The sequence below is a fragment of the Pipistrellus hanaki genome, assembly GCF_964339955.1.
Source record: "Pipistrellus hanaki genome assembly, chromosome: 3".
Classification (NCBI taxonomy): domain Eukaryota; kingdom Metazoa; phylum Chordata; class Mammalia; order Chiroptera; family Vespertilionidae; genus Pipistrellus; species Pipistrellus hanaki.
Genome location: NC_140505.1, coordinates 96,791,692 through 96,815,084, shown reverse-complemented (window position 1 = coordinate 96,815,084; position 23,393 = coordinate 96,791,692). Strand labels below are relative to the sequence as shown.

At 38.6% G+C, this 23,393-nt stretch overlaps 1 protein-coding gene across 1 annotated transcript in view; it reads right to left on the bottom strand.

Annotated features, from left to right (window-relative positions):
* The window catches only part of RNF17 (ring finger protein 17), a gene marked incomplete at its 5' end in the record, with an annotated part of 167,235 nt that overhangs the window by 90,022 nt on the left and 53,820 nt on the right, over nucleotides 1-23,393 (bottom strand). Inside the window, 4 exons of the mRNA XM_084878524.1 lie at nucleotides 14,950-15,091; nucleotides 16,619-16,809; nucleotides 20,698-20,866; nucleotides 21,900-22,086. Of these exons, the coding sequence (XP_084734650.1) occupies nucleotides 14,950-15,091; nucleotides 16,619-16,809; nucleotides 20,698-20,866; nucleotides 21,900-22,086 (689 nt within the window). The remainder of the gene's footprint in view (nucleotides 1-14,949; nucleotides 15,092-16,618; nucleotides 16,810-20,697; nucleotides 20,867-21,899; nucleotides 22,087-23,393) is intronic.

The window sequence follows — 23,393 nt, the reverse complement described above, 5'->3', positions numbered from 1 at the left end:
TTGGGGGGGCGGTATTAAGAGATCAACCGAAGGACTTGTATGCATGCATGTAAACATAACCAATGGATACAAAACATGGGGAGGGCAGGTGAAGGCATATGCAGGGGGTGTAGAGGAGGCTGGGGGGAGGTCAAAGTAGGGGAGGAAAAGGAGACATATGTACCACTATTTGTAATGTTTCAAACAATAAAAAAAATAAAATAAGGAAAACATCCTATATAATAAACGCCTAATATGCAAATTGTACCTTTGACTGGGAGTTCAATTGCTTGCTATGATGTGCACTGACCACCAGGGGGCAGCACAGAACATGATGGGCATCAGCGATGCAGCACTGGCAGCGGGAGGCAGTGGAGGAGCTGCTGGCCCTGATGGGCCCCAATAAGAGCGTGACTATGGCAGGATGGTGGAGTAAGTGAGCAGGCCATGCCAGGCCAAGGCAGGTGCGAGCAGGGCCTGACTGCCCTGCTGATTGCCCTGCAGATGGTAACCAGGTGCTGAGGGAAATGGGTGGGGCCTGATGACTCAGGCGGGGGGGGGGGGGGGGAGGGGGGGGACACGACGACGTGGGGCCCAGGATCCCAGAGGTCAGCTGGGACCTGCCCTTCCACGCCAGATGCTTGTGCTTTGGTTGCTGGCCAGTTTTAGAAACTGCACCCATACATGAATTTTGTGCACTGGGCCTCCAGTTATTATATGCCAACAAACAGTACAATTTGGAAGAATGAATAAATTCCTATAAACATATACTTTTCCAAGATTGAATCAAGAAGAGATAGAATATCTGAACAGACTGATTAAAATCAATGAAATTAAAGCAGTTATAAAAAAAAAAAAAAGCACTCCAAACAAACAAAAGTCCTGATGGTTTCACAGTTGGATTTTACCAAACATTTTAAAAACTAATGTCTATCCTTCTCAAACTATTCCAAAAAATTCAAGAGGAGGGAAGATATCAAAGCTCATTTTATGAGGACAGCATTAAAATACCAAAACAGAATAAACTACACTAATAAAAGAGAAATATGTAAATTTATCATACCTCCATGACGCCCATCAGCCAATCAGGAGTATGCAAATTCACCCGAGCCCAGCTGGGGGGACGCCTGCTATGAGGGGAGAGGGAGCTACAGGAGAGGCACTCTGGCCAGAGTGAAGACTCCAGACTCCAGCCAGAGTGAAGATTGTAGACTCCGGCTGGAGTGAAATCGTAAGGCGGTAGCCAGAGCGAAGGCCTGGGTCCCGGGTGCTAGAGAAAACCAGTGCTGGCAGCCAAGGGAAGGAAGGCCTATTGCACAAATCTTTATGCAACAGGCCTCTAGTGAGACTATAAGTAAAGAAAATTAAAAGAGCATATACCTGATGAACATATATGCAAAAATACTCAACAAAATTATTAGCAAAGTATATTCAGCAGTACATTAAAAAATCATACACCAAGATTGAGTGTGATTTATTCCTTGGATGAAAAGTTGGTACAATAACTACACATCAATTAACATAACATACCACTTAAACAAAATGAAAGGTAAAACTCATATGATCATATTAACAGATGTAGAAAAAGCATTTGAAGAAATCTTGTATGCACTTGTGATAAAAACTCACAGCCAAGTGGGACTATAGGAAACATACCTTAATATTTAAAAGCCATATATGACAAACCCACAGCTAACATCATACTGAACAGGGAAAAATTAAAAGTGTTTCTTTTAAGATAAGAAACAAGGCAAATGTCCACTTTCACCACTCTTACACAGAATAGTACTGGAAGTCCTAGCCACTGCAATCAGACAAAAAGAAGAAATAGAGACATCCAAATTGGAAAGGAAGAAGTAAAAATGTCATTATTTACAGATAATCCATAAAGAACCCTGAAAGTTCCACCAAAATTGCTACTAGGACTGATAAATGAATTTAGTAAAGTAGCAAGATACAAAATAAATATTCAGTAAATCAGTTGCATTTTTATACACCAAAATGAACTATCAGAAAGGGAAATTAAGAAAACAATCCCCTTTAAAACTGCATTAAAAAAAAAAAAAGAAAATATGAGAATGGCTATGTTCTGAGCGATCCCCTTATATCTCCCACTGAAATGTCAACAAGTTGACCAGCTGTAACTCAAGAAATGATTCTCTGCTTGACATACAGGCAAGCCTGAGATATCTGTGCGTTAAAGCATTTAAAGATGGGCAAAAGGGAACAGGGGAGGAAAGAAGGGTGGAGAGCTCAGACTGGCCATGGACGCAGACCTGCAGCTGGCTATAGCAGGTGATTCCCATAGCTGGGAGAATCAGTCTCAGTGGGCACTCCAGCAGGAGTGAGCAGTGGGAACAACTGAGCTAGTCAAGAGACTAGGAAAAGAGCACAGCACAGGGATTCTCCCAGGGCTGTCCACTGCTGTATGATCAATTTTTCGGAAAAAAAAAAGAAAAAGAAAAAGAAAAAAGAAACAAAGCCACAGAGCCTGTACCTTAGACTCCCAAAACTGCCCTTGGTGTCAGGTTGAGGAGCACATTCTTTGCAAATTGAGAATGATTATTGCAGAATTGCTATTTCCCTCTGTGACTGACCCCTGGTTGGGGCATGTGGGGGAAGGGGAGAGGCAGGGAGGAAGGGAGACATCCAGTGGAAGTCTGGGTCACCATTACCAAAAGGTAAAAACAAACCCCACCCTCAATTGGTGCAGCCAATTGATGGCAGCCATGGAGATCAGCTACAAGATTTCAGAGCTAAAAAACTGTGATTCAGCCCCACATACTGGGAAATAGTAAAGACCTCTTCATAGAGATATGTTAAAGAAATGCCAATATATAGATGCTTAGACAGAGAAGGAGCCCATCAAATACCATGAATAACCAAGGCAGGGAAGCATCTCAGAAAAAAAAATGGCTGCCAAATAGGCAGATCTGTTGTATACCTCATCCCAGGGTCAGACTGGAAATATAACTAAATTGAAAAACATTCATCTGGAATTACAAACTTAGATCCAGCTGAGGAGGAGACTTATATCAAGGTAGGACAGAAAACACCTGGAGACCAGGAGGAAGGGTGAGGTCATGAGAGGAGCTGACCCAGCTTCCAGGGGTGGCAGGGCAGCAGAGAGATGAGGGAGCTCAGGGCTATAGGAGAGTCTTTTCCCTCAGAAGATAGAGGCCCAGAGCCCAAGCTGGGCTCCACAGCTAGGATCACCAGAGCTGAAACTGCAGCCCATATAACATTTAGCCAGGAAAGGTGACAGGGCTACTGGCTGCCTAGGAATCTGGAGTCTGAAGATCAGAGCCAGTTGGAGAGAAAGCTATAGTTTTGTTTAGTTTAATTTTTTCTAATTCCAGAGCATAGAAGTTTTCATTTGCAACTACTAACCCGAGGTTTTTGTGCAGGGTCAGAGGTGCAGACTAAAGGTGCCTGAGGAGAGGCTAGAGTGGGAGACAGGGCAGAGAGAAGAAGAAAAGCAATATCTAGGAGTCCTACATTTGATCATTCATCCAAATCAAAACGGCCGTTTTTCCTAAAAAGAGCTAGCCACACCCAGTAGCCTCAGGCTTATCTTCAGGAGCCCTGCATCCTACACTCTGTATTTTAAATTTTGCAGAGGAAACAAAAGCAGAGGCCAAACTTAAAGGGGTCTGAAGAGTTTCCAGGAGCCCTCAGTGACTGGATTGGAGGAGGGGCCTTCTGTCCAGCTATTCTGGAAACCAGACTGATAAAAACTCCAGGTTCCCAACTGTCCCCGCGGGTCTCCATACAAGGATCTGTCCAGCCAAGGGCAGAGTAATATTTTGGTCACTGGTGGAAGAGTAGCTCTGGGACAGGAAAACACACCCACCATATTCCCTGAAAGCTAAAGAGCACCTCTTCCACCTAAAACCTTTCAGAAGCAGATTTTTGAGTGAATAAAACTGATAGCTGATGATCAGGCAAAGGTAGAGCCCAGGGAACCAGGGGAAGTTTGCTGACCCAAGCCTGGACCCTGTGTGGCTAACACCCTACTTTAGAGAGCAGATTAGCCCCTTCTGCTTACAGCCAAGGTATGTGGAGACAGACTCAAGCAGGGGATCAATGAATCGCTTGGAGCTTCAATCAGGTTACTGAAAGCCAAAGAGAGTGCCTGATAGTGGTTAGCACCTAAGTACCTAACAGGTTCCAGATTGCAAGACAGTGGTTCTTGGGTGACATACCCCAGAATCGGGCTCCCTCCTCTCTAGTTCCAGGATGAGTCACCCAAGAACCACGGCTGCCAAGTCACTGCAGCTTGGTAACTTCTGCATTGAGTGTCTGCCCCCTGGTGGTCACTGCACATCACAGCTACCAGTCGGATGGTACTTAGCCTTTTATATAAATAAATAGTACTGGAAGTCCTAGCTATAGCGATCAGACAAGAAGAAGAAATAAAAGGCATCCAAATTGGAAAGGGGGATGTAAAACCCTTATTATTTGCAGATGACATAATATTATACATAGAAACCCCTAAAGATTCCATAATAAAATTACTAGATTTAATGAATTTGGCAACATAGCAGAATATAAAATTAGTAAGATTTATGAACACCAATAATGAACTCTCAGAAAGAAGAGAAACTAGAATAAAAATCCCTTTTACCATTGCAAAAGAAAATAAAAATTAAGGTACTTAGGAATAAATTTAACCATGTGGAAGTAAAAGACCTGTACTCAGAAAACTACAGGATGTTTATAAGATATAAAGGAAGATATAAACAGGTAGAAGAATATACTATATTCATCGATTGGTAGAATCAACACCATTAAAATACTCATACAACCCAAAGCAACCTATAGATGCAATGCAATCCTTATAAATTACCAACAGCATATTTCACAGATCTAAAACAAACACTGCAAAATTTGTATGGCACCCAAAAAGACCCTACATAGTAGCAGGAATTCTGAGAGAGAGAAAAAAAAAGAACAGATTTGGAGGAATCACAATACCAGATATCAAGTTATACTACAAAACCACCACTCAAAACAGCCTGGTACTGGCACAAGAATGGGAATTTAGATCAATGGAACAAAACAGAGAACCCCGAAATTGACCAAATCCATTATGCTCAATTAATATTTGACAAAGGAGACAAGAGCATACAATTGAGTTAAGACAATCTCTTCAATAAATGGTGTTGGGAAAATTGGACAGGTACATGCAAAAAACTAAAGTAGACCACCAACTTATATCATACACAAAAATAAACTCAGAATTGATTAAAAAAAAAACACAAAAAAACAAAAACAAAAAAAAACAGCAACTTAAATGTTAAGTCGTGAAACCATAAAAAATCTTAGAAGAAACCATAGGCACCAACATCTCAGACATGTCTTACAGCAATATGTTTACCAATACATTCTTAGGGCAGTGGTCGGCAAACTCAGTCAACAGAGCCAAATATCAACAGTACAACGATTGAAATTTCTTTTGAGAGCCAACTTTTTAAAACTTAAACTTCTTCTAATGCCAATTCTTCAAAATAGATTTGCCTAGGCCGTGGTATTTTGTGGAAGAGCCACACTCAAGGGGCCAAAGAGCTGCATGTGGCTCGAGAGCTGCAGTTTGCCGACCACAGTCCTAGGGCAAAGGAAACAAGAGAGAAAATAAACAAATAAGACTATATTAAAATAAAAAGTTTCTGCACAGCAGAAGAAACCATCAACAAAATGATAAGAGAGCCCATTGCATGGGAGAATGTATTTGCCAATGATATATTCAATAATATCCAAAATATATAGGGAACTTATACAACTTAACAAAATGAAGACAAACAACCCAATTAAGAAATTGGAAAAGGATCTAAATAGATACTTCTCCAAAGTGGAAATACATTAGGCCAAGAGTTAAATGGGGGAGATAAGGAGCATATGTAACATTTCAACAATAAGGATTTTAAAAATAAAAAAATACTCTAGAATTTTACATTCAACTTTGCCCTCATTTGTAAAACATAAATTCATTCAAATAAAAATTATTTTTCATGACCTATTCAATGATATAGGCAGCTATTATTCAATGCTTTGTTTTTAATTTTTGATAATCCCTGTTATTATATGCAAATATAAGACCTTTTTGGGTAGGCAGAATGAGAGATAATAAATAAGTCAAATATTAAGAAAAAATCAATTTTAATTAATAAAACTCTGTTTCTTAAAGTGATTCTATTTATTTAGTTTGTTGGAGTAGAACTGGAAAATGTCAGGCAGTGAGATCTAGAAAAGTGGTCTGATAACCATGTTGAGGTAAAGTCAGGAAAAAAAATCTTTTTCAAAATTTTCCAAGGGTTTCTCTATTACTTTGCATTCATGGGATTATTCAGTAATACTTCAAATGTAAGAAATATTTAGCCCTACTAATTGCATAATAAAATATACCTTAATCACATGCACTTAGGGCTCAGAAAAAAAGCTAAAAATTTTATTACATTTTGTTCCAAATTCAACAATATGATAAGATGCTTTTCGTTTTTATTCTTAACTTAAATTTAAAAGTAGCACTTTGGATTCCCTTTCTCTCCACTTATACTTTCAGTTTAGTACATAAGCAAAACCCTTGGGCACCCTGCTAGTGTAGCTCAGTGGTTGAGCATTGACCTATGAACCAGAAAATCATGGTTCGATTCTGAGTCAGGGCACATGCCCAGGTTGTGAGCTTGATCCCCAGTGTGGAGCATGCAGGAGGCAGCCAATCAATGATTCTCTCTCATCATTGATGTTTCTATTTTATCTCCCTCCTCCTTCCTCTCTGAAATCAATACAGATATATTTAAAAAACAAACTAAAACCAAAACCCCATGGGAACTAGGGACACATGTGCCAAATTTCTACAAGTTTCTTTCACTGCCTTTTTCCTCATTTGCAAAATTCTTCAGCCACAGGAGAAAGAGTAAATTCTCACTATAGACAAAAGAGATGATTCCTGTTATTAAACTCATTTTAAACATACACTACTTCCTTGGCTATCAATTGCTTTGTTTTATTCTCAAGTTTTCTAGAGGGTTTCCAAGGCCCTATATAATCTTTTCCCATTTTTCTGTCCCCAGACTTCATCTCTACCTCATTAGATTAGTTCTTAGTGGTCCTCCTCTTGTCTTTTTTCTGCTTTGTCCTGTGATTTTCATTTGACTAATGGAGCCCTCCCCACCTTTATTCACCTTATAACATTTGAATATATTTTCATGTATACTATTTATTTACAATGTGTCTTTCCAGAGGCTATAATTTTCATAAAAGAAGTATTATCTGTACCCTAGCAGCTGGCATTTAATAATCAATACATGTTAAATAAATTCTACTGTTTTCTTTTTAATGAAAAATCTTCAGGAAGCAAACTGGAACACATGAAGGTATCATACTACCTGACTTCAAATTATATTATAGAGCTACATGTTATTGGCAGAAAAACAGAAACAGAGATCAATGAAACAGAATTGAGAGCCCAGCTATAAAACCACATGTATATGAGCAGATAATTTCGACAAAAGCCACAACATAGGTTTAATATCCAATATATAAAAAGAACTCATAAAATTCAACATTTATCAAACAAACAATCCAATTAAAAGATGGGCAGAGAATGAACGACACCTCTCCCATGAAGACATGCAAACAGCCAACATATATATAAAGAGAAGTTCAACCTTACTAGCAATTATGGAAATGCATATTAAAACTACAATGAGATACCACTTCATACCTGTTAGAAGGGCTGTTATCAAAAAGCCAAGTAATAACAAGTGTTGGAGAGGTTGTGGAGAAAAGGGAGCCCTAATTCACTGCTGGTTGGAATGTTGACTGGTACAGCCACTATAGAAGACAGTCTGGCAGTTCATCAAAGAATTAAGAATAGGGTTATCAGCCCTGGCTGGTATGATCAATTGGCTGGAATATCATCCCATACACCAAAAGATGGCTGGTTAGAATCCAGGTTATGGGTTCCATCCCCAGTTGGGGCATGTGCAGGAGGCAATCTACCAATTTTTCTCCGTCTTTGTCTCTCTCTCACTTCCTCTCTGTAAATATCAATAAAACAAGAATGGAATTACCACAGGACCCAGCAATCCATCTCCTGGATATATACCTGAAAAAATAAAAAATATCTATAATAATAAAAGTGTAATATGCTAACTAGACAACCTTCTGGATGAAACCAGGGCTGTGAGGCAAGCCTGGGTCCCAGGTGCCAGAGGGAATCCGGGGGAAGGAAAGCCTACTCTTGCACGAATTTCATGCATTGCGGGGGGAGGGAGGGAGAGAATCTCCCCCTATGTTCATTGCAGCATTATTCACAGTGTCCAAGATATGGAGACAACCAAAGAATTGGATAAAGAAGATGCAGTACATATACACAATGGAATGCTACTTGTTTTAAAAAAAAGACGAAATAGCCCTAACTGGTTTGGCTCAGTCGATTCTGAACAAGGGCATATACCTTGGTTGCGGGTACATACATCCCTAGTATGTAGCATGCAGGAGGCAGCTGATTGGTGTTTCTTTCTCATCGATGTTTCTAAATCTCTATTCCTCTCCCTTACTCTCCATAAAATCAATAAAATATACTTAAAAAACTAAAAAATTAAAATAAAAAAAGATGAAATACTGCCATTTGCAACATGGATGAACCCTGAGAATATTATGCTGACATAAGTTAGTCAAAAAAAGCTAGGAACTGCCCAAACCGGTTTGACTCAGTGGATAGAGCGTTGGCTTGCGGACTGAAAGGTCCCGGGTTCGATTCTGGTCAAGAGCATGTACCTTGGTTGAGGGCACATCCCCAGTAGGGGGTGTGCAAGAGGCAGCTGATAGATGATTTTCTCTCAGCTGATGGATGATTCTCTCTCATTGATGATTTTAACTATCCCTCTCTCTTCCTCTCTGTAAAAAATCAATTAAAAAAAATAAAAGCTAAGAACCATATAATTTCACATGTGAGGTATGAAACTGAAACGCCTGCACACAAACAGCAGTATGATGATTGTCAGAAGGGAGGGACCTAATATTGGGGGGGCCTAATATATGATGACCGGAAGATGGTTTGACTTTAGGTGGTGAGCACACAGTGCAATATACAGATCTTTTATCACAGAATGTACACTTGAAACATATCTGATCTTACTAACCAATATCACCCCAATAAATTTAATAGATTTAAAAATACCTAGGTATTAATCAAAGAGGTAAAACCCAGTACTTTCAAATTTATACACTAAAGGAAGAAACTGAAGAGTATACAAATAAGTGAAGCATATACCATGTTCATGGATATAAAGAATTAGCCTCATTAAAATGTCCAGCCTGGCCAGTGTGGCTAAGTGGTTGAGTGTGAACTTATGAAGCAGGAGGTCATGGGTCAATTATCAGTCAGAGCATATGCCTGGGTTGTGGGCTCAATCCCCAGTGGGTGAAATGCAGGAGGCAGCTGATTGATGTTACTCTCCCATCAATGTTTCTATCTCTCTATCCCTCTCCCTTCTCTCTAAAATTAAAAAAAAAATTTTTTTTAAATGTCCATTTTACCTAAAGCAATCTATAGCTACAGCGTAATTCCTATCAAAATACTAACAGAACTAGAACAAATAATCCAAAAATTTATATAGAACCACAAAAGATCCTGAATAGCCTCAGAAATCTTAATAAATAAGAACAAAGTTGGAGGTATCAAGCTACCTGATATCAAACTATACTACAAGGCTCTAGTAATAAAAACATCATTAGCCGAAACCAGTTTGGCTCAGTGGATAGAGCGTCAGCCTGGGGACTGAAAGGTCCCAGGTTCGATTCTGGTCAAGGGCATGTACCTTGGTTGCAGGCACATCCCCAGTGGGGGGTGTGCAAGAGGCAGCTGATCGATGATTCTCTCTCATCAATGTTTCTACCTCTCTATTCCTCTCAGTAAAAAAATCAATAAAATATCTTTTTTTAAAATACTAGCATAAAAACAAACACACAGATTAATGGAACAGAACAAAGAACTCAAAAATAAGCCCATACCAATATGGTCAGTTAGTATTTGACAAAGGAGGTCAAGAAAATACAATGGGGTAAAGAAAGTCTATTCAATAAATGGTGTTGGGAAAATTGAAGAGGCACATGAAAAAAAATTTAAACTAGGTGTTTAATTAAACGATGCCACTTCTAACAACATATATAAAAATAAACTCAAAATGGATGAAAGACTTAAATACTCGAATTCATGAGACTCCTAGAAGGAAATACAGGCAGTATGATCTCTTGAAATTTCTCTTAGCAATGTTTTTCTGATATATTTCCTTGAGCAAAGGAAAACGAAATAAAAGAAATGAAACTACATCAAACTAAAAAGTTTTTGCAGTAAAGGATATTTTCAACAAAACAAAAAGGCAGTCCCTACTGAATGGGAGAACATATTTGCCAATGGCACATCTGATAAAGGGTTAATATCCAAAATCTATAAAGGACTCATACATCCCAACACCAAAGAACCCCCCAAATAATCCTATTTAAAAATGGGCAGAGGACCTGAATAGACACTTCTTCAAAGAGGACAAACAGATGGCCAACAGACATATGAAAAGATGTTACACATCCCTAATATCAGAGAAATGCAAATTAAAATCACAATATCTTTCAGAATGGCTATCATCTATAAATCAACAAACAAGTGTTAGCGAGGATGTGGAAAAAGGGAACCCTTGTACACTATTATAGGTGGGAATGAATACTGGTACAGCCATTACAGAAAACAGTATGAATGATTCATACTGTCTAATTTTTAAAAAAATTAAAAATCAAGCTATCTTATAACCTAGCAATCCCACTTCTTGGTATATAGCTGAAGAAACCCAAAACACCAATTTGAAAGAATATGTGCACCACTATGTTCACTGCAGCAACCCAAGTGTCCATCAATAGATGAGAGGATAAAAAAGCTGTTATACATACAGTATATACAATGGAATATTACTTGACCATAAAAAATAATGTACTCTTACAATTTGCAACTGATGGATGGACTTAGAGGGTATTATGTTAAGTAAATTGGTCAGAAAAAGACAAGTACCATATGATTTAACTTACATTGGAATCTAAACTATATAAATGAAAAAAAATACTAGAAACAAATTCATAGATACAGAGAAGAAACTAATGGTTACCAGAGGGCAGCAGGGTTGGGGGACAGGGTGAAAAAGGTGAAAAGATTAAGAAGACAAATTGGTAGTTACAAAAGAGTCATGGGGATGCAAATTATATATGGTGCCAGGTGGGTACTGGAATATACTGGGGGAACCACTTTGTAAAGTACATGATTGTCTAGTATGCTGTATACCTGAAATTAGTACAAAAATAATACTGAAAAAAAATTAAAACAGATTATACTATAATCCAGCAATTGCACTCCTCATTATCTACATAGGAAAGACTCAAACAGACCCATGTTCACAATAGCATTAATCAAAATAGCCAAAAGGTTAAAACAATCCAAGTGTTTATCAAGAGATGGATAAACAAATGTGGTATATACATACAATGAATATTAGTCAGCCATAAAAAGGAATGAAATTCTGATACATGCTACAATATACTACCGTATTTTCCGGCGTATAAGACTACCCCCTAATTTTACAGTTAAAACATAGGTTTAGGCCTATCTTCGCTGTATAAGACTACCCCCCACTTCTGAGGCAACACCAGTTCTTTTTTTAATAGACCGCCTCTCTGACTCTGGCCAATCTGAGCAGGCTTTTTACTAGAACACAGTGTCGTCTTATACGCCGGAAAATACGGTACACATAATAAGGTACACGAAAGGAAAACCAGTGTTTGTTTTCCACTTATAGGTATCTAGAATAGGTAATCACAGAAAGTAGAATAAGTTACCAGACACTGGTGGAGTAGAATGGGGAGTTACTGTATAATGGGAATGGAGCTTCTGTTTGAGAAGAACAAGATGCTCTGGAGAGGAATGGTGGTAATGGCTGAACAACATTGGGAATATACTTAATGGCACTGAGCTGTACACTTAAAATGGTAAATTTTATTATATATGTTTTACCTCAATTTAAAGACATTAAGTAGTAAAAAGAATATACCAGAGGAAAACCAAGATGGCGGTGTAGATGAGCAACTAATCTGCCACCTCGCACAACAATTTCAAAACTACAACTAAAAGACAAAACGTCTATCACCCAAAGCCACGGGATGGCTGGCTGAAGAGAAAGGAGCACAAGCGCTGAAAAGCTGAAAAGCCTAGGTACGGAGGCACACGAATCAGGCTGGTGGCGGGGGACTGGGCGCACGGCTCTTTTTCAACCAGAAGGGAAACAAGCTCCCGATCACTTTGAAATCCAGTTTCTGGGCTCACTCAGGGGACTCAGACGTCTATGGGGAGAAGCTAGTCTGTTGGCCATCGGGTCTGAAAGTGAGGGTGACTTTTTTGCAGAGGTGCGAGCAGCAATCATTGTTTACTGCGCTGGAGCGCGGGGATTTGGAAACACTGAAAGTCAGAGACGGCTGACAGCAGCCATCACTGTTTGCCATGCCCCAGCCTAGTGACGTCCTGAGATTCCATCCCGCCCTGAGGCCCCGCTCCGCACATTCTACAAACCCGCCCAGGCTCCACACAGCTGCTTTTGCATAAGCAGCAAAAATGCTGAGGAAAGGAAGGAGATCTCAAAAGAAAGGGAGGAGAACAAAAGACTGGATATAGAGTTCAAAACCACGGTTATAAGGTTTTTCAAGAATTTCCTAGAAAAGGCCAATAAATTTAACGAGATCCTAGAGGATATGAAAAAGAAATTAAACCAACTAGAAACTAAACATACACTGACTGTAATAAAAAATATTATACAGAGATCCAACAGCAGACTAGATGAAATCAAGTCAAAGATATGGAATACAAAGAGGCAAAGGACACTCCTCTGGAGAAGCAAGAAGAGAAGAGAATCCAGAAAGTTGAAGATAGTGTAAGAAGCCTCTGAGACAACTTCAAGCATACAAACATAAGAATTATGGGGGTCCCAGAAGAAGAGAGAGAGAGCAAGACACTGAAAACCTATTTGAAGAAATAATGACAGAAAACTTCCCCCACCTGGTGAAAGAAATAGACTTACAAGTCCAGGAAGCACACAGAACCCCAAACAAAAGGAATCCAAAGAGGACCACACCAAGACACATCATTATTAAAATGCCAAGAGCAAAAAACAAAGAGAGAATCTTACAAGCAGCAAGAAAAAAACAGTTACCTACCAGGGAGCACCCATACAATTATCAGCTGATTTCTCAACAGAAACTATGAAACCCAGATGGGAGTGGCAAGAAATATTCAAAGTGATGAATAGCAAGAACCTACAACCAAGATTACTCTACTCAGCAAAGTTATCATTCAGAATTGAAGGGCAGATAAAGAGTTTCACAGATCAGAAAAAGCTGAAGGAGTACATCACCACCAAACCAGTATTATATGAAATGCTAAAAGGTGTTTTTTAAAAAGAGGGAAAAGAAAAAAGTAAAGAAAAATTATGATCAACAAATACATATCTATCAACAAGTGAATCTAAAAGTGAAGTGAATATAATAGAATCAGGGGCATAGAATGGGAAGGGATTGATAATTCTCAGGGGAAAAGCGGTGTCTGTGTGTGGGGTACAGGAAGAGAATGGACAAAAATCATATATCTATGGATGAGGAGGGGGGGGGGAGAGGGGAGAGGTAAGGGCGAAGGTGGAGTGGAGACTATGTGTAGGGGAGCTATGGCGGGGGGGGAGGGGGGAGGAGAAACCACTGTAATAATCTGAACAATAAAGATTTTAAAATAATAAAAATAATAAAGACATTAAGTAAAATTCAACAGAAGAAATACATGTAAGTTCTATTTAGTGCCATATAGGGAGATTTTCACAACCCCTATAAGAAGGTGGTATAGCATAGTAAAATGTTTGAGGTGAAAGGTTCTGAATGAAGCTGCACTGCCCAGTTCAATCCTGACTATTCTTTGTAGCTCTATGACCTAAGGCAAGTTGTTTCATCCTTCTGGTTAGGCTCCACATCTAAAGGAAGACAATAGCATCTTTCCCATTGGGTTGTTGTGAAGATTAATGAGTTAACTCACACATAGCATTATGGCCCTTAGAATGAGTTATTCATATAAAGCACTGACGTAAAGAGATCAATAACAATGAACTCCTTGTTAGTAGTTACCTAAACCCACCAGTCACACATCTAAAATTTAATTTGACATGTCTTTAATATGAAACTATTTTGGCGTTCAAATTCTGAAAATTACCTAGTACTAATTCATAAATTCTCAGGTATACATGATCAGAAACAGGTTTTATCATTTTATTTTGATTTGTCAGCTCTATGTGCTTTTCCTACAGTTGACTCTTGAACAAACGGGTTTGAACTGCATGCATCCACTTATTTGTGGATTTTTTTCTCCAATAAATAGTTAAATGTATTTTCTCTATGACTTTCTTAGTAACATTTTATTTTTTCTAGCTTATTTTATTGTAAAATACAGTATTTAACATATAAAACATACAAAATATGATAACTGACTATGTTCTTGGTAAGGTTTCTGATTAACAGTAGGTTATTTATTAGTAATTAGGTTTTTGGGGGAGTCAAAAGTTGCACGGATTTTTTACTGCACGGAGGAGGGGTAACGATCAGCATTTCATGTTGTCCAAGAGTCAACTATAGATTTCAGATGGTAATAAGAAACATTTATACATAATATATCCTTTACTGTCTCTTTCTTCCACATATCACTAATTTGCTCCTTCAGTTTACCAAGTCACATGCATTTCTTATGCAAAGTTGCACCCATGAAGAAACTTACAATTTATAGTAGGTTCATAGCAGTTTATTTGATCTAAAATTCATACTTTGTACTAATTTGTTATACATTTCTACTTTAAAACTTGCAAAAATATTTGTCTCAAAGTAACACTATATACTTACCAATTGAAGATAGAAATCAGTAGGACTATTTATATGACAAACCATAACGGAAACATCTGTCATTTCTTTAGGCAAAATAGGTGGATGATAGTGTAAAATCACATTTTTTTCAGAATGACTTCTTGGTGAGTGTGACCTAAACCTAATTAAAAGAATAATTAAAACATAAGCAGGAGCCATTTTCTTGAAGTCTCTCCTCTCAGAGACTTGAACTGAAGAAAGGACTTGCACATACATTGATTTATCTACCAAGAGTATTCATTCCCTTTCCAATTTCTCTCTTCTAACTTATAACACGTCTTGGTATTGTCTCCAATTATCAAACCAGGTTAAATAAGATGTCAATCCCTGGCCAGTGTTGGTCAGTGGGTAGAGTGTCAGACCACACATTGAAGGGTTGAGGGTTTGATTCCCAGTCAAGGGCACATACATGGGTTGTAGGTTTGATCTCTGCCGTGGTCTGGAAGTAGGCAACCAACTGATGTGCCTCTCTCACTCTCTCCCCTCCCAATTGCTGTTCCACTTTCTCTACAGATCAATGAAAAAAATATCCTTGGATAGGCATTAAAAAAAAAAAAGTCAAGTCTTAAAACTCAATAATTAATCTTCAAATTGGTGTTGGAGCATTTTCGAGCTGGATCTGTAAACTCTACTCAGAGTCTAAGTTTCTGCTCTTTTAGTTGAATTGGTGACCACTTTGTGGTAGCAGTCAATGAAGACAGTTGTGTGCTCTCTATGTCTCCTTCTGGCTCCCAGACTCTACTCTTATTTTTTCAGAATGGAACCTACTTGGTTTGCTTCCAGAGTTGTATAGCCATTCAAGACAGAAAGTATCTTCCACTATCTCTGTGGTAACTTAGTCAGTCATCTTCATTCATCAGAGATGAAGAAGGAAAGAAAGTTATAGTACCCATACCAGAGGCCCGGTGCACGAAATTCATTCATGGGGGAGGTCCCCTCAGCCCAGCCTACATTGCACTCTCTCCAATCCGGGACTCCTTGAGGGATGTTTGACTGCCTAGATTGGGCCTAAGCCGGCAGTCAGACATCCCTCTCACAATCCTGGACCACTGGCTCCTAATTGCTCACTTGCCTGCCTGCCTGGTTTGCCCCCAACCACCCCTGACCCCTGCTGGCCTGGTCACCCCTCATTCTCCCCACTCCCCTCCCCCTGCTGGCCTGGTCGCCCCATGCAGCCTGCTGTTCAGTCATTTGGTTGTCCCTCACTACCCAACCTGCTGGCCTGGTCGTAGGCAGTCATCTTGTGAGGGTGTGAGGGTTAATTTTCATATTACCTCTTTATTATATAGGATTCTAGAGCCATATATTAAATACAGAATGGTTAGAATATTGAAGGCAGGAATTGTCAAACTACAATTATTGAAATCCTAGTGTAGTTGCTTGTGAACTTATCAAGAGTATAAAAAATGTTCAGTAACTACAAATAGTTTCTACTTTGAGGTACCTTACTTTCTCTATTTCCTTAAATCAAATTATGTGAATGTAGTTTTCACAGGCAATTGTAATTAGAAAACTTGACAGCAATATTTTTAACCTCTTACAGAGTATGTTGAGGTTTACTTTGGGCCCATAGTTTTAAAGGTAAAACCTGCTATTCCAATTTATATCTATTATCTCAAAAATATTTAAGGTTTAATAAATTACTTACCTGGCCAGTTCCATAAAAACTAATGCATCTCTAAGAGACACAGGCATGTCACTGCTTATTTTATTTGTTGGTGGTTTCTGCAGATCTACAATAAGCACACCATCTTCTTCTCTAAAAACTTTCATTAAAACAGCCTTGTTATTTACCATTTTCAAAAATTCTACTTTAGCTTCTTCTCCCCAAGCTTCATTCTGTGTAAAAAGTTAAATTATAATGTACTTCATAATTATAATTAACTCTAATGATACAAATATTCTGAATTTAGCTTTAAAACAACCAAAGTCTGAAAATATGAGCAGAGGCACTAAGCCAACCACAGATATTAAGTAGCAGCTGGGGCCACAAACCTAAGGACAGTCTTAGGGATGCATGGATTGTGGGTCATACTTTGATTTATAAATATTGTCTCAAGGTTCCATAGCTACTTCACTTCAGGACTTAGTTTCATGTCTGAATATTAGTATGAAGATTATAAATATTTCAAAAAGACTCCAGTATTACATATGAATTTTCCACTTAAATGATGAAAATTCAAAAGATAATTTTTGAAGTATCATGAAAGCCATGCAATACAATCAATATATTTCTAGTTATCAGTTACCTTAGTTCTTATTACTAGCAATATGTGAAGTATACATTACTTAAATAATAAAATAATTTATTATTATTATTATTAAATAATAAAAATATTTACCAGTTAGAAAAAGGTTTTTTAAAGTTGATTTTGAAATTTTAAGTAGCTAAACATAAAGTAAATTTTAAGGATCAAAAGTATACATTCCTTAAAAACAAAAATAAAACATATTTCTAAAGATTTTATGAATATAAAAGTAAAGCCTACTCAGAATAAAAGACTTAAAAAAGGACAATTTTACCACTTTGAGGAAAACACCAGTCTATTATTTTTATATTTCCTCCTAGTTTTTTATTAATTTACTCATTCTTTCAAATATCTGCTAAATGTCTACTATGTGTTAGATGATCAGTTACGTGCCTGAAGTACAATGATGAGCAAAGAGAAACTTCTTTTTTCATAATAATATGACTACTTGACATGCATTCTTATCTCCTAGGAGTTTGCAATGTTGCTGGGAAATATGCAGATATCTATACTAATAAAAAAGTAATATGCTAATTAAAGCAGACGTCTTCCAGATGTCCATCCAGACAAAACAATGGTGGCTGTGAGGGCCTAGGGCCGGGAGGGGAGGCTGTGGCTCAGCCAGCCATGGCAGCTGCAAGGGCCTGGGCTCAGGCAGCTGTGGTGGCTGGCAGTGGCAAGGCAGAGGTTGTTAGGGGTGATCAGGCTGGCAAGGGATTAAGTTAAGTGCAATTAGGCCTGCAGGGGGGCAAGGTAGGGGTGTTAAAGCTGGCAGGAAGTCAAGGTAGGGGCAATCAGGCATGCAGGCAGGCAGACAAGTGAATGGTTAGGAGCCAGTTGTCCCATATTGCAAGAGATGTCCGACTGCCGGTTCAGGATCAGATCTAAGTTGGCAATCGGACATCCCCCGAGGAGTCCCAGATTAGAGAGGGTGCAGGCCGGGTTGAGGGAACTCCCCCCACCTCCCTGCCCCTGTGCACAAATTTTGTGCACCGAGCATATAGTTAATGAATAATACAAAGCAGAATGCTATATGGGCTATAAATAGAGTAATGAACAAAGTGCTACAGAAACAGTGAAGAAATGTACAGAAACACAAACCACAATATATTTTATTTCCCCACACTTATTTGACTGCAAAACTTAGTTTACTTGGCTATTTCACCTATCACTATGTTCATATATGCTTATTCAACTCAATTTCCCACTAAGAACATTTCCATTGTGGAAAATGAAGTTCGTCTACTTTTTCATGGGCACTATAAGATAATTATATAAAATGTATTTACTAGAATTGGTACCTTAAACCTATACTCAGAGAAAGAAGAAAGGCTCATGGATCAAAGTGGGAGCCTCAAAGTGCTGAGGTAGGGTGACAGACACGCAGAGAGGAGTGTGGCCGAATGCCTGGCTGGCGGGAGGGGAAAGGAAGTCCCCGATTGCACTGAACCCTTTCCAACTGCACTGACCCCCAACCCTGGCCAAAACCCCATGGTCTCAGGCTCATACGGTGGAGTCCGGACTGTAGAGAAAGGCAACTGGAGACTCAGAGACTGGAAGACAAGGGGAGCCAGGAGCCACAGCGGGCAGGGTCTACAGTCACACATGAGTGAGTGCGCCCAGAGAGGTCTGACCTCGGAGGTTGCTGCAGCCTCACCATAGCAGAAGGAGTCAAGAAGCTCCAGACTACAGAGACCCAACCCAATTCAGGGTGAGCCCCTGGGTCACACACGCTCTTGCACAGGGAATCAGGATGGTCAGGCAGAAACTCAGGGGAGCCATGGAAGGCAGAGGTCAGGTGGAAACTCAGACAAGTGCACAAGGGCAGGGCTGATGGGAAGCCAAGATTGTCAGCTCAGCCCTGAGACTCCACCCCATCCAAGCTAAGCACAGGGGCTTTTGCAATTTTGCAAGTCTGATCCTATAAGACTGTCTCCAATACAGATGGTATCCCAGAGTAGACACAGCTGATACCCACATCCAATTGGCCTGAAGGTCAAATTCCTCCCAGGGATACCAACAACAATCAAGACTAACTACAACAAAGCTGTACACAGAGTCCACAAAGGGGAGCACCAAGAGTGTCTACCTCAGGTAACTGGGGAGGCTGACCCACCGAGCCATATAGGACACCAAACACACAAAGCCATCCTACCAACTCTGGGAAGCAGCGAAAATGCCAAGACAAGGAAATACATCTCAAATGAAAGAGATGGAGAACAAAAGATTGGATATAGAGTTCAAAACCACGGTTAAAATGTTTTTCAAGAATTTCCTAGAAAAGGTCAATAAAATAAACGAGACCTATGAGGATATAAAAAGGGATCAACCAGAAATAAAGAATACATTGTTTGAAATAAAAAGTATTATACAGAGTCCTAAAAACAGGCTGGAAGGTTGCAAGAATCAAGGCAAAGATTTGGAACACAAAGAGCCAGAGGACACTCCTCTTCAGAAACAAGAAGAGAAGAGAATCCAAAAAGGTGAAGATGGTGTAAGAAACCTCTGGGACAACTTCAAGGGAACCAACATCAGAATTATGGAGGTCCCAGAAGAAGAGAGAGAGCAAGACACTGAAAACCTATTTGAAGAAATAGTGACAGAAAATTTCCCCCACCTGGTGAAAGAATTAGACTTACAAGTCTAGGAAGCGCACAGAACCCCAAACAAAAGGAATCCAAAGAGGACCACACCAAGACACATCATAATTAAAATGCCAAGAGCAAAAGACAAAGAGAGAATATTAAAAGCAGCAAGAGAAAAGCAGGTAGTTACCTATAAAGGAGCACCTATACGATTATCAGCTGATTTCTCAACAGAAACCATGCAGGCCAGACGGGAATGGCAAGAAATATTCAAGGTGATGAATAGTTATAGCCAAAACTACTCTACCCAGCAAAGCTATCACTCAGGATCAAAGGCCAGATAAAGAGCTTCACAAATAAAAAAAAACTAAAAGAGTTCATCACCATTAAACCAGAATTATATGAATTACTGAAGAGGTTTCTTTAGGAAGAGGAAGAAGATAAAGATAAAAATTATGAACAACAAATACGTAACTATCAACAAGTGAATCTAAAAACCTGAATTTTTTAAGGGAATTAAAAAATCTGATGAACAATATTAACTGGTGAATATAATAGAATCAGAGGTATGGAAGGGGAGTGGACTGATGATTCTCGGGGAAAAGGGGAGTTGGGGGGGTATGGGAAGAAACTGAACAAAAACTGTGCACCTATGGATGAGGACAATGGGGGATGGGGAAAGGGCAGAGGGTGGAATGGGAACCTGGTGGAGGGGAGCAATGGAGGGGGGGGGGAAAGAGGAATATTTGTAATAATCTGAACAATAAAGATTTTTGTAAAAATATATATAGTTGAACAAAAAACCTACACTCAGCAATCTTACTGGCAGTACCCAGCTAAAACTAGAATACTATAGCCCCTGAAGAAAAAAGCATAATTACAGTTTTACTTACTGAATTCTGTGGAACAATGTCCTTCAATGAGCATGGCTGTGCTAATGGCTGGAAGTCTTTCAGCAGCCCTTCAATATATGGTTCAGACTTCCTTAGTACCAGACATAAGTCATTTAGTACAATATGTTGCTCAGCAATGTGTTCTGATTTCACATGGGTATCACCAACTCTAGGAAGAATTCCATTAACATTTTTTGAAAATAATGCTTCAAACCCAAACTTGCCTTCCCCAGTAAAAGTTATGCATTTTTAAGGATACCATCCTTAGGTTAAATCTTCTAGAAAGTTATATTCTAGTTCATACTTTCTTACAATATAGATTTAATCTAGCAATAAAATATATTTTATTGATTTTTTACAGAGAGGAAGAGAGAGGGATAGAGTTAGAAACATCGATGAGAGAGAAACATTGATCAGTTGCCTCCTGCACACCTCCTATTGGGGATGTGTCTGCAACCAAAGTACATGCCCTTGAAAGGAATCGAACCTGAGACCTTTCAGTCTTCAGGCCGATGCTCTATCCAATAAATCAAACCGGTTAGGGCTAATCTAGCTTTTAAGTATAGAGACCTTTGCTACATATATAATTAAGTCTCAATTGCTTTTACCTGAATTATCTTTCATATATCTACTTAAACTTAAGAGGATAATGATGCCCCAAGTAAAAATCTATTTATTTATATATATTTATGACCATTAAGTAATTAGTGATCATGCTGTAGTTAATACTGGTCCTTACTACAGAAAGATTTTCAGTTTGTTTTATTTTCCTAGAACACTGAGGGAAACATTTCTTAATATCTAGAATGAGCTATACCACTTTAACATGCATTAATAAAATTATAGAAAACTGATTAAAATTTTTACTCAATCATCCTGCAATTAAAACGGAACTGTTTTTATGCATAATTCCCCTGCTTTGAAGCACCAAAGAAGAATATTTAAGTTTGGATACATCAAAAAGCTCCTTTTCCAAGTTCCCTTGTCTAGTAACACTGATAAATGATAATACTGTACTAATTTAGTAATTAGTAAAACAAATTATAGAGGAAACTTAGGAAGTATATGCTTTGGAAATTAAGACATATAAATTACTTCTCTTTACCCTTTCCGCATTTCCTTTATTCTTTAGTATTGACTCTCCCCAATCACAAATGTTTCCAAGCAGGCCAGGAATACACAATAATTATAAAGTAGCATACCCTGCAACAATTAGGACTTCAGAATTTCCAAAATCCACCATGAATATTTGTATTAGTGCAACTTCACCGACTGAAAATTTAGTTGGACTACGTTTCCTAATATTTTCATTTTCTATTGGAATTAATTCAGTGATAATACCTCGACACCACATTCCATTTCCAATACTGCTGACGAATACTGTTGCACCTAAATAATGAGGGAGACAAATCATTATTAATGTTAATGGAAAAAGAATACCTAATAAGCTCTAATTTACAAATGTGAACCTTAGTTTAACCACTAAGAAGTCTTAATTTATCTACTGATGATATAGTACTACGTTAAGAGCTATGAGAAGAGTGAAGGTAGTATTTATAATATTGCAGTTTCTATTACACAGAATCTTTTGAACTAGATGGAGAGATAAAAACAAAGAATATTGAGCAATCACTTTTTGAGGATTTATTGTTTCATGAACTATAACAAAGATGAATGAGAGCATACTGCCATCAACACACTCAAGAAAGGCCCTATCTAATGTTAAGTGGTTAGCGTTGGCCCATGCACCAAAGAGTCTCAAGGGCATGTACCTGTGTTCTGGGTTTGCTCCCTGCCCCCAGTTGGTCGGGAGGGAAGGGGGGGGTGAGTGTTGAAGGCAACCGATATGTCTTTAACAGTGATGTTTCTCTCTCTCTCTCTCTCTCTCTCTCTCTCTCTCTCTCTCTCTCTCTCTCTCTTTCTCTCTCTCTTCTCCATCCTGCTTCCCTTATGTGCTCTCTCTAAAAAGCAATGGAAGAAAATAGCCTCAAATATTCCAAGGATTAGCAGCCACAAAAAAAAAAAAGGGGGAATTTATGAAAGACAGGCAAATAATGACTCTAATACAATAAAGACCTTCTACCCTTGTGCATGTACACACATGTATGTACAGATATACACATACTAAAATCTGTAAAACACTTTGTAGTATAAAAAAGAATCAGTTATTTCTTGTTATCGGGACAGTAAAGAAACAATGAAAGGCAGAGTATGAAATGTCAAAATTAAATTAATACACAGTGGAGTTCAGAGAAGGGGAAGATGAATCAAGGACCTAATAGAGAGATCAGATGAATTATAAATTAATAACCAGGGAGGGTGGAAAGCAAGAAATAAAGAGATCTGAATTCGAATGCTTACTATGAGCTCAGCAATGTTCTTAGTATTTTATGTTTGAGTTCACTTATTCCCTCAACAAACTTGTGGAGTTGGTACTTCCATCACATAGATGAGGAAACCAGGCAAAGAGAGGTTGAAAAGCTAGCCCAAGCCACATGGCTACTTAGAAGAGGTAGGAGGAGAATACAGGTAGTCTTAGAGCCCAATCTCTTAAAAACTAAGCTATGCATCACAGAAAAATTTGGTCACTGATTATAATAATATACAGAGGGATGCTGAATAATCCCCTCTAATAAAAACAGGATAGTTGAGAGGCAAATCAAGGTGGCCCTTTAAAATTTTAAGTTCTACCAAAA